The sequence below is a fragment of the Merops nubicus genome, unplaced genomic scaffold (genome assembly GCF_000691845.1).
Source record: "Merops nubicus isolate BGI_N331 unplaced genomic scaffold, ASM69184v1 scaffold34387, whole genome shotgun sequence".
NCBI lineage: Eukaryota > Metazoa > Chordata > Aves > Coraciiformes > Meropidae > Merops > Merops nubicus.
Genome location: NW_008620180.1, coordinates 36,094 through 48,307, shown reverse-complemented (window position 1 = coordinate 48,307; position 12,214 = coordinate 36,094). Strand labels below are relative to the sequence as shown.

The 12,214-nt window shown below is 35.5% G+C and overlaps 1 protein-coding gene across 1 annotated transcript in view; it reads left to right on the top strand.

The window, feature by feature from the left end:
* Nucleotides 1-773: 773 nt before the first annotated feature.
* Nucleotides 774-12,214, top strand: part of RFX6 (regulatory factor X, 6) — a gene marked incomplete at its 5' end in the record, with an annotated part of 34,808 nt that continues 23,367 nt past the window's right edge. The window contains 4 exons of the mRNA XM_008944043.1: nucleotides 774-798; nucleotides 1,456-1,580; nucleotides 3,108-3,169; nucleotides 10,893-10,970. Coding sequence (XP_008942291.1) covers nucleotides 774-798; nucleotides 1,456-1,580; nucleotides 3,108-3,169; nucleotides 10,893-10,970 — 290 coding nt within the window. The remainder of the gene's footprint in view (nucleotides 799-1,455; nucleotides 1,581-3,107; nucleotides 3,170-10,892; nucleotides 10,971-12,214) is intronic.

Genomic DNA, 12,214 nt, shown 5'->3' with positions numbered 1-12,214 from the left:
GACGGTTCTTTAAAGCCCAGCCGGCAAGGAGAGTTACATCTCGCAGCTCTGTCAGAAATGTTTGTGGGAAGTTTGCTAAGTGGTTTGTGTTTTTTTTTTGGTTTTGTTCTTGGATAAGCATAGTCTACAAATAAGGGCATCCACTCTCAATTTATTTTTTAATTTTTTCTTAAATTAACAGAGGTTTTTCAGTTAATACATCTCTGGCAGATACTCACTGCACTTGGCTATTGCTGAAACGTATTGAAAAAATTTAGAAATGAAACATTAGTTAAGAATTACATTTATGAATGGAGGTATTAATTATCCTTTCAGACTATGACTCTTGGATTTTCAGTGTCTTATAATGTATTTTTCACATTATAGTATACCATCCACGAAACTCCTAACTTCACTTTTTTTTTTTTTTCTGGCCAAAATTTAACCAAATTAGAGGTCAAATTCTGCAGATATTAACTGACAAATGTTTCTATTAAAGCACATTTGAAATCAGAGAGAAGTACTGTTGAATTAAATAGGAACTTAGTTACAAATGTAAACTGTGAATCTAGGGATTTTTTTCTTCTAGCTGAAAAATAGGGGCAATCCAAATTACCCAGTTTCTTAGTCTAGTTTACATCTGACATATGAGCATAAATTGTAGAGTGAGTCAGTGCAAAATGATTCCGTATACAGCATTTGCTACATAGTATTTTCTTACAGATTTGTGTAATTTGAGAAATAAATTTATTGCATATAATCCCAGGAGTAGCAAATAATGTAAACTTATAAAGAAACAAACCAGGACAACAGTGAAATACCCAGCTGTTGCCAGGATTTCAGTTCAAGTGAAGACAAGCAGTTTTTTCCTTCAGCTTTTAAAATTTTACTTTAGTGGCCACCGCAAAACACTTCTATTCTGTGAACTGATTGGGAAGCTACATTAAAAAAAAAAACCCTCCCTTCAGAAAAAGCCAGCTTTTTGCTTTTCAGTGTGGTTTGGTCCAGAAACAACTTCAGGTCCAGCACGTCAATTAAAAAGCAAAAGTAGGAGGAAAAGAAACTTTCGCCCAGGTATTAAAGATACAATGGGACAGAAGACGCAAGTTCAAGCCCCTGCCCTATTCAAACAACAGGCTTAAACCCAAGTCTTTCATAGTCTACTTAGTGCTCTTATTTTCAGAGCAAGGTTGGCTCTTGGGTGATGATCATTTAGTTATTTATATAAAGCAAAATAGTTCAGGCATTGAAAAAGATTCATTAAGAAAAGGGATCTGTCCCCATGTTTTCCATATTCTGCAACTAGCCTAAGTACCAAGCATGGAGTCAGTCTGTAGTACCTGTCTTATTCCTTCAGTAAAATTAAAAAAAAAAAAAAAAAAAAAGGAGGACAGTACCAAAAAAAAACCAGAAGAAAAGCAAAATCGGGAGACATGTCATGCTGCTTCTTACTGTGGCTGTTTCTTTCTCTATACAGGCTGGAAGAAAACTACATTGTCTGTGAAGGAGTTTGTTTACCAAGATGCATCCTTTATGCACATTACTTAGATTTCTGCAGAAAAGAGAAACTGGAACCTGCCTGTGCTGCAACTTTTGGGAAGGTAAAGAGTAAACGCCTTCATAATTTGTTGGATTAGATCTTTGGTAGAATTACAATTTAGTACAACTGTGTCGAAATTCCTCTCAAATTCATGTTTTCTACTGCTAATGCACGTGGAATCAGACCATCTGCACTGTTGCATATGAAGGATTTAATGACATCATGTTTAGGAGAATGAAAATGAAATTCCTTTTGATTTATTACTGTTTCACACAAATAGAGCATTCTCTTTGAGGGCTTTGTTCCTTCCTTTTTGGTGATGATATTAATGGGGCTCTTTCCACAAAACCAGATCTGACATGGAAGACACTTTTAATTACACTAAGGGCAGTGTAAAGTGAGATGTGACACAAGAAGCAATACAAGAAGTGGAATAAAAATTAATAACACAAAGAGCTCCTGAATGAAAAATTGTTGATTCATCCTGTTTTCTACCCTTCCCTGCAATTAATCCTGAAATGATTTAGTGAAAGGGAGATGTGAACTCTCCAAATTAAATCCTGAGTAGTTAGTGAAACAGGAAACCAAAAATGCTTCCAAGATCATCTTTTTTTAAACACTACTGATCCAGTCGTCATTCATCCATAGCTAAATGCATTAATTTAATTAAATAATAATAATGGTTTAAAATGCTGTTCAAAAAATGTTCATTTACTAATTTTTTTGCTCTTGAATTGGACATACAGAGAAAGTGTAGAGCACAGTACATAGCACAGTTTCAGTATAAGTGAGGAAGACAGTTGCTTTCCATTTAAACATTCTTTTGACAGTGATCTATTAGATGTATCTATTAGATCTACCTCTATTACTGAATTATTTTTTTACTTAGTAAACCTTTTGCCTTAAGCATCATTCTTTACAGGAACAGTGCTTTTAGGACACTAATCTCAATCCCAGTAGTCCAGTGACAGAATTTGATTGATTCAGATCAAATCACATAACATGAATTCTTTATGTGTAGTATAAGGCTAACAGGAACTTTCACAGGGTTTCAGTGAACATATATCAGTTTAAGACTGTCCAGTACTTTGACAGTGGAGGACACAGAAGTACCTGTCAGGCAAATATTTGCTTGCTTTAACTTTCAGATCACACTTTTCAAATCAAAAATCAATTTATTTGTAGTTGTTTGACTTTGAAACTGAAATAGCTAGGGAGCAGATCTTTCCCTGTTTCAGTTTAGATCTCGGAGGCAAAAGACACAGTTATACTTTAGGGACCTGAATGAAACTAAATCCTGATGAAGAAAACTGGATTTTAAGTTGTAGAAGGGAGATCAGAACGCGAGAGGAGGTGGGAAGGAGTTTATGGGTGGGAGGACTGGAGATATGCAGCAAGGTGGTCACGGATGGATGGAAGGACCCCTGCAGTGTAAAATATGCTTAATTGTTTATGTTGTGACATAAGTGACACAAATACTTATTCAGGGACTATATTGGACCATATGTTTGCACTACGATTTTTCTATGAACAGATTGCTGAGAAAGTGTATTAGTGTTAGAAATTAACATGGTTATTTTCTCTTCAGACCATTCGCCAGAAATTTCCTCTCCTTACCACAAGGCGGCTTGGAACGAGGGGCCATTCCAAGTAAGGCACAATTATCTGTGTATCCACTTACAGAATACACTGTAGGAATTACATGCATTTCCATGTCTCCATAATATATACTCACTGTCCAGGAGCTTTGTGCAGGTGACAAGCTGCAAGTGATGGCTTCATGTACGTGATGAAACTGATGTTTGAAAACATTACTGCAGGCATGATTTCTAAAATTAAACTGATTAAGCTTCTAAAACTTGTCTTTATATTTATAAAGTCGTGCATTTATTGTAAATATATAATGTTATATAAAATCCCATTATCTATAATACACATGTCCTTATTACAGCTGCCCATCTTTCTATAAATAAGGTGCAATTTAGCTATGATTTTATTTGCCTTCTGCAAACCTAACAACTTTCATTGTGTTCTCTACACAACAATATGGATTAAAGTCATTATAAGAAAACATTGCCTTTTATTGAAAAGAAGATATATGTCTCCTTTTTGTTGTGGGTAATTTACAGAAGCTCTGAGAAGCACACAACCTCTAGTGCAGTAATATCATAAATATCCAATTAATTTGTATATTGATATGTAGAATATTAGACTGTAGGAATAGATTACAGATAATTATCATAGAATCATAGAATGTCTTAGGTTGGAAAGGACCCTAGAGATCATCTAATCCAACCTCCCTGCCATGGGCAGGAATGTGTCTCAACTAGACTAGGTTAATTATATATCACCTGTGGTGGAATTTTTGTTAGTACTGGGTCTGACATGATGCTTTTGGCCATGATGAAGTTAGTATAAAACTGTGGTGAATAGTAGTCACAACATAGTCCCTTACCTGCAGCCTCCCTCCTATGTCCTATTATCAAGAATGCGGAGGAAGGACCGATGAATTGTATGATTTTGTTTTGTTAATAGAGGAATGCTACTTCTTAAGGAAATGAAAATCTATGTGGAGTATTGATACAAGGAATGTAGAGAAGTCAAAATAGTGTTGCTAGTGTCAAGCTATGAGTTAGGGAATAATAGGAAATGTCTACTCCTGTTTGGGGAGTCACAAGTACAACAGTTTTCAGCATTGTCTGAAGCCAAGACTGACTGAGCTTTTCTGAGTATTGTGTTTTAAACTGTTATTTCAGTGTTTATCAATATCCAGTTCAAAAAAGGTATTTAAACCTATATAATGTGCCCATAGCATTCAACATAAAATAGTACCAGTTAAATAATTCTATTCTTTTAAAGTAACTGCCCCAAAACTTAATGGTGTTCAATCCCGAATTAAATTTAAAATAGATCCTTATCTGTGTATTCCTATTGATTTCAAAATAGATTTTCCTAAAAACAAACCGTTACTATGAGGAGCAAATTAGGATAGATATTTTGTCCAGCTTTCTGTGTATACACAGAAATTAAACATTTATTATTAATGTCCGTATTTTAGGAAATACATGCCTTTAAATATGTGAGTAGCCCTAGGATTTTTCTTATGCTTAAAGTTACAAATGTGTTTATGTACTTACTGAATAAGATTCATGAAGCTCTTCTTGACTTTTAGAATAAGGAGCTGACAGTTTATTGAAACAAAACTAAACCACAGAAAATTAGCACAGAAACTTTTTGCTCATGAATAAGAGAGAAAACCAGAATACTGGTAGTAATAGAAGAAAGTCAAACATTACGTTTGTTTGGGAAAACTTTACTTTGAATCACTTAGCCTTGAAATACAAAGTTACTCTTCAATAATTTATGAACAAAACTCAAAAGGGTATTGAAAAGGAAAAAAACCTACAAGACTGTGTTTTTCCTGAGTGCTTTGCACTCAGTAGTAGGAATGTCTGAAAGATGCATTGTTTACTTTTATCATTTTAGAGGGTTGTTTCATGTTGTTGTGCTTTGGTTTCTTCCTACCTTAGAAATGTAAGAGCCAGTTGCTTCCACCTTAGTTTTGCTGAAGATTGCATAGGAAATGTAACTTGTGAATTTTAGAGTTTGTTGCAATATAAACAAGGGGGGAAGAATTTAAATTCCAAATTTTACAAACACATTCTAGTTCTTGAGCATGTCTCAAGTGTTTATTTTAAGTATTCATTAATAAAGGCAAAAGCCAAAGGAAATGAAGTCTGCATAGAATATTTTACTATTTTTAACAGAAGACAGTTCTTGCATAGTTTCCGCCACAGTCTTACACGTTCATAAACTTGATATTTTTCAGAAGAGAGTACACAACCTGCATTGTATAGATGAAAATTGGAATGAAATTAATTTTTCTTTTTGTAAATGGCCTATAGGTGATGAAGAGAGGGTTTTTGAGTTGCTATTAGAGAGGTTATTTATATGGGAAAAGAGGGATTTGATGTATTTTCTGCTGTGGTGAAGTTCAGCTATTGTTACAGGCATAAGCTGATGCAAACACTTGGCTTTGCAGACTGGACATTTAAGATTTTAGAAGATCTGGCATTCACAATCTGTGCAGGAATATTTGACAGCCTACTATTTTATCAAAGCCTTGGTTAAGTCTTAGGTTCATAATCCAACATATTTGGAGAACCACTTTTGAGTTATAATGAGTGAGATCATACAAAGGGAAAAGTCTCCCAAATGATCATTATATTTTTATTCTGACATATCTAATGAATTGATGAACAAGATCCAAACTTCCAAAACATATCATGTGTTTGCATAATCTAATACAGTAACTCAATCTTTATTAAGTAAAGGAGTACGTTTCAAATCTGGTTTTGATATAAGAATCTAGGTACAAAACTAATTATGTTTGGACGTGTGTCATTATATTCCTCTTTTCTCTGAGACATTTGACAGTATTAGCACAGAAATACCTCATGCTCAACATTTATTTGGCAGATCCCTATCCCTACTGACCTTGGTGGCATTATGTACCGTATTTTCGTATGGATTAACTGTTCCTGAACAATTTCCTCAAAGGGATGAGGTATCAGCAGGTTTTGTTTGAACATCTGGCATTTTTTTCTCCTTATTTTTTTTCATAGGAGTTCTCAGAGACTTTTCCTCTGCAATTCTCATTTCCACTGAGATACATTTACATTGTTACTGTGCAGAAAAGGACCTCACAAAAGGCACAAGTGACAATATCTCCAGCTCAGAGACTGAACACAAGAGTAATCAGTCATAGAGAAGCATAAGTGTAAATAATGATCACTATTTATCTGTTTATCTATCTCTGATGTTGTGGGCCATATTCCCCTCAGAACCACAAACACACTGAAGAGCAAATTCATTTTTATTTTCACTGGGTAGCAGTTAGTCACACAAATGTCATTTACAGAAGTATTTCCATTTAATTAATAAGCAAATGAAGAGACTCTTCATCAGTTTAGTAAATGACTAATTACCCTCTATTTTTATGTCAGCATGAACTCTAAATGTTGTAAACTATTTCTGCCTGGAACAAAGCTGGGTTAGTGGGACTGGTGAGAGACACTTCTTACTAGCAACTGAATCCTGTTTTTTTAAAGCATGGTAGTGTAGTGACATTTATTTCTGTTGTTGCTGTGATTGTTTCAATATAATGTTAGTAGGAGCAGTAATAGTACTAAGTACTCCTGACAGAGATGTGGCAGTATTGCCTAGGAGCTCTGGTCATTGTCCAGGGCTCTACTGAGCCACATGCTGCAAAAGCACAAAAGGAAAAAGACAGTTCCTTTCCAATGGAATAATTGTTCTTATATTGCAGAGAAAAGCTAACTCCCCAGGAATATAGTGCCTTACTGGACACTGCATGCATGCACAGGCAGCAATGTATTAATAGCTTGGCTGTGGTCAGAAGAAAGCAAAGAAAATCAGTTCCCTTTTCCATCATCTTCAAGTTGACAGAAGTTGACAGAAACTGCTTTTCTCCCACAGGGAAACAAGGCCAAGCTCTTTCTAGTGTTCTCATGAGCATGAACTGGAACTCCTGCTCTAAGGCATGGGATACAGGTGCTGTTCTAAGGTGTAAGATACACAGATGTTAGTTTCTCTGCTGATTCCAAGCAGCATTTGTCATCTCCAGTTCTGGGCAAAGGAGAGACTTGAAAATGGGTGTAATAAATCATAGGACTTCAAGTCAGAGTCTTTCTCTTTGTGTTTACATCCAACAACCCATTTGTACAAAAGTGTCAATACTAAACCACTCATTTCAACATTTGGCCAAGAAGGTCCGACACATTGAATGCAATTTTGTTAACAAAGCTCTTTCATCTCTCATATGCTAATTGCTCCAGATTGCAGATTGCAGGGGAAATTTTCTATATGACGACCCAGCATATAAGTGCTGCAAAGTGGTTTCTTAGGTGAATATTTCCTAAGCAACAGTTGTCTGTGCAGCAGGTTCTGAACCTGCCTTTTTGCACAGGTAATGTTGAACATACTGTGGTCACTGCTAGAATTCAGTTGTAATGAATTACCTGGAGCAGCTATTTGGGAAAACGTACATACCGCTCAGTCCATACACACAGAAGACTGTTTGAGCTCAAGTTACAATTTAATTTCTTTGTAGACTTTGATCAATGATGAATCTTAGCTTTTATCCATCATGACTGAAAACTATTATCTTATTTATTAGGAGTGATTTAGTGGGTTAATAAAACTGATATGACAGCTGGCCCTGTGATAACAAGTTATTGCAAGTCCCTGAACAGCTTAAGCCTATCATTTCCTTATCAGCTATCACTTGTGTCAGTGTATGCTAAAATCAGGGCTACTAGCTGCATAGGAACATATGTTAAAACAAACCACTGAAATTAAAAGAGGAAAGCAGTTCAGGTTGTTTTTTAAAAGGTTTGTTGAATATAGGTTAATATATGTTTTTTAAAAGGTTCGTTGAGAATATGTTCCTTATGATGACTGTTTTCATTTTATTAATTATACAACAGAAATATAAATAGTAAAATACATATATACTGTACATACAGATAGAAATATGCATATAAAGAGCCAGAAAGAAGGTACTCGAAATTTTACATTAAAGATATTATCAATGTGTCAGGGATCGGTATACTAGTCTCAACAGGGAGCCCAAAATAAATTACTCAGCTAATGACTTTGGTTTGGAAGAGAATAAATATCTTCACACCTTATTGCTCTATGAAGTATGCCAAATAGAGCTTGAAAAGTACAGATTATAATGATTATAATTTTTTTAATTGCTTCTGTGTCATGACTGGAAAAGCTGTCTTTTTAGAATGATAACTGCTATGTCTTTAATACACACACAATAGGTACTGAAAATATCTATTCTATACAGAACAAAGTTTCTTAACGGTAAATTCTGATATCTTGGGGCATCCCAGAGAAGTAAAAAGTATGTTGCCTACCACCGGAAACCTGAGAACCCCAAAAATGCAACAGTTCCTGTTTCTAGCTCAAGTATTGAATTAGTTGTTGAATAATCTATATATTGAATCCCACTTTGTAAAGAAGTAATGTTTTTCCTTGACTCTGGCCCATTCCAGTTTTAATGGCCGGGAATTCCAAATTTGTGGTGAAAGTGTGAAGTTCTATTTTTACAATTGTAAAAATGATAGGTGATTGAAACTGGGAAATTTATGGTGTTGGAATGAGGTGTAGGCAGCTGCTTGCTTACATAGCCAATGACAAATGTGCAGTTAACATTGTTAAAGAAACAGTCACAGCTCTGTTTTTTTTTTTTTCACCCTGTTCAATGCACAATGTTTCCAATGTTAATATTAAGGAAATGTTATTTCAAAGAATCAAAACGTATGTTTTCAATACCTCTCATGTTGTGTCTAAAACTACTTCATTTTCATGAAAGAATTAAAAATGTTCATCTCTTTAGCATTTGTCAAAACTCTGTCAAATGTTATAATATCCACGTCCAGGCCTTTGGTCGAAATCTATCTGTTTAATACTCCTAAACCAAAAGCAGTGGTTGAAAAAGGTTCAGGACTTTACCTCACAACATAGATTACACAGTACTGTATATGAAATGGAAGACAACAGTCTAGCATTATGACATTTAATGAAAAGTCCCATTGGCATCCTAAACAACCTTGAGGTGTCACTTTACTTTGATCATCCAACTCTGACTTTAATGGATAAAAAGGCAGCAGTTATGAGCAGGTGGTCCTATGTCTGAGCTTTTGAGTATTAAAAGATATTTAAAAATGGTCACTTCATCACATCACCATCCCTCTGAAAAATACAATTGCAGGGCAAGAAAACTAACAGTAAGAAAATAGGGGAGGAACTTTTGACCTTCCTATGGATTGGCAGGTAGCACTGCACTCTGGTGGTATTATGTAGCCTCATTAGTTTCAGGTGAACAGTGAAAGGTATGATGTTTAAAAGCAGCTATTTTCTGTCACATTTGTTGGCTGTAAAATCCTGGATGCACACAACAGACTGTTCATAAATAGAATTACTATTTCAGCTGAGATTTTCAGAGCTACCCTAAGCTAAGGTAATGTATCATCCTGATGAATATTTTCTCTAAATATAATTTTTATCTAATGCCTTTAGTTACCTCTGTAAATATAAAGCATTTGTCAGTTTTGTTCTTATGTGTGACTAAGAAAAAACAGTAAGATTGTAATTATTTTTAATGGGCATCACCAGGATCAGCAGAGATGAGCTGAAAACTTCTATTTATGTGTTCTATGAACTATTTGCTGCGGACTTGTGTTTCAAGATTTTGGGAAGCTGCAGTGAAATTAGCACAATGTGTTGCAAAGTGTTACCTCTGTGTTAGGTTTAGGTTTACAAGCAATGTATTTGAATTGCAAGCATTACTTTGCAGCAGTTCAATTAAGCCAGCTGCCACTGTTTTCAAGCTAATTTTACTAAAAAAAAAACCAACCTTGAGTCTAAGTATACTGTCCATAACATTCTTAGACAAATTTGGTTTAACACAGTTTTTAAATCTCCTGGGTGGAATTTATAAGACAGGGCCTATCACCTTTGATAGATGAACTCAAGCAAACTTTGCTATGACTGGTAAAGAAAGAGCTGCCCCCAGCCTGCTCTGCTGCCCTTCTCCTGAAGGTCACTTCTTTTGTAGCAAAATCAGTGGAAAGCAGTAAGTGTCTACTGCACAGCCACTTTTCTTAGCACCAACTCACCCTTTTCAATGTCTTTGGTTAAGGTTTTGAGTTAAGCACTGCAAAGGCTGAGATCAAAACAGGTTTTCTTCTTCTGGCCCTATTTGGGAACAGTAATCTCAGGAGAGCAGACAGGGAGAGAAATGTGGATGAGAACTACTTAAGTGACTGAATAATTCAGAGTTGTTTAGCCTACAACCTGAGAGAAGAATCAATGTATGCCATGTTAGCATTTTTAGTCATAGGAAGCTGAATGCTAATTTATAGGGTACACTGGGAAGTTATTTTCAACCGAGAAGTGCTCTGTGGGACTATCTAAATGGTAAGCCCGACAAAATAAGCCTGGTAGATCAAAATCAGCACCCTTTCAACAAGTGAAGTAAAATGAAAGGGAACGCACATTAGGGAAAAGAGATATAAGAGATATAAAAGAAACATGTTTCTAGGAGATTTGTTGTTCCCTCCACATTCTTGTAACAGATAAAATGTTTTAAACTTAAAGATCATAAACAAGACAATACTGTTTTATATTGAGACCAGATTTTGTTCCATGTCAGTGAAAGAATTTTATGGACACTGTTAAGAAAAGTTTTCTGAAAGCATTGGAAATCGATTTAACCATTTGGTTTACTTGTCACCTCACTCATAAGCACTCCTCTTTTTTTTTTTTTTCCCCACAGGTATCACTACTATGGAATTGGCATTAAAGAAAGCAGTGCATACTACCACTCTGTGTATTCTGGAAAAGGCTTAACCAGGTACAATAACATAACTTCTGAGACTTTGTCAGTGAAGTTCTAACTTTAATCTTCCCATGGGAAGATATTTGTAGAACACTAATTTTTTTTCTTTTTTATATATACCAGGATGAGTATCGCTATATCTCAATGTCTGGCATTCCTAGATTTAAGTAACAGTTTTCTCCCTAAAGACACTTATTTTGTTTTAAGAGATTGATGTAGATCTTTTGTTAGTATCTTCCAGTATGGCCCTGCTGCAACAGCAGAGGATTTGTCCAAGTTCATATGAGGCAGCAAAACAACATTTCCAGACCACTTGTCTCATTTTGTTTGCTTGTGTGCCACCCTCTGAGTTCTTTCCCCAGGACAGCTTCCCACTATGAAACGTCTGGAGAATGGTGTGAAGCTGGCACCTGTGGGGAGGAGGGAGGGGTCAGTGTAGATTAATATTTACAGGTCCTTTGACTGGCTAATATCAGTTTAAACCTAACCCAGGAAGCTCTAATTATATTTATTTAAGGGACAGCTAGCAGGATCAATACGTTACGATAGCTGCCTGTTGGTTTGCCAAAGATTAATAGTTTGTAAAACAAATGTCTCTATTCACATATGGCTTGAATGATGGCTTTCATTGTCTACAACAGTATGCCTGTATAAGTGGGGACTCAGAGAAAGGAAAAGAATAAATGAGTTTATAATCATACATAGAAAATTCAGCTGCCAGCAGATTTGGGTTATATCCAAAGAGACTTTTTCCAAACAGTAGGACAAGTGTAAAAACTGAGGGTGATGTTATCAATGATGCTTAAAAGGAGGGATCTTTCCACTGCAGGGCTTAAGGTATAATAGACTGGAATATGCCATTTTCCTGCCCAGTATTTGTCCATAGCTGCAGAGGTGTTGCTGGTAAACAGTGAGATGAAGTTCTTTCATAATGCAGAATTATCTTGAACAAATCACTCATTTAATTGACTAAAAGACAGTTATTTTCATTTAAGGGAATATAATCACTCTGAGTCCTCAGCTAATTGTCAGCCAATGCCCTTTTCATGTAAAGCTCTGTCCTTGCACAATCTAGAATAAATGAATGCAAAGAAATTGGAGGTCTAACAATGACTGGATTTCTGATAGTGTATGCTGACATAAAAAAAAGGCATAGATGCTCCCTGAGACTTTCAAGAGTATGCACTGCATTCACCAGATTCACTGGTTAGGAACCTTTTCTTTGTGTTAGGACTTGTGCTCTCATGTATGAGATGTTG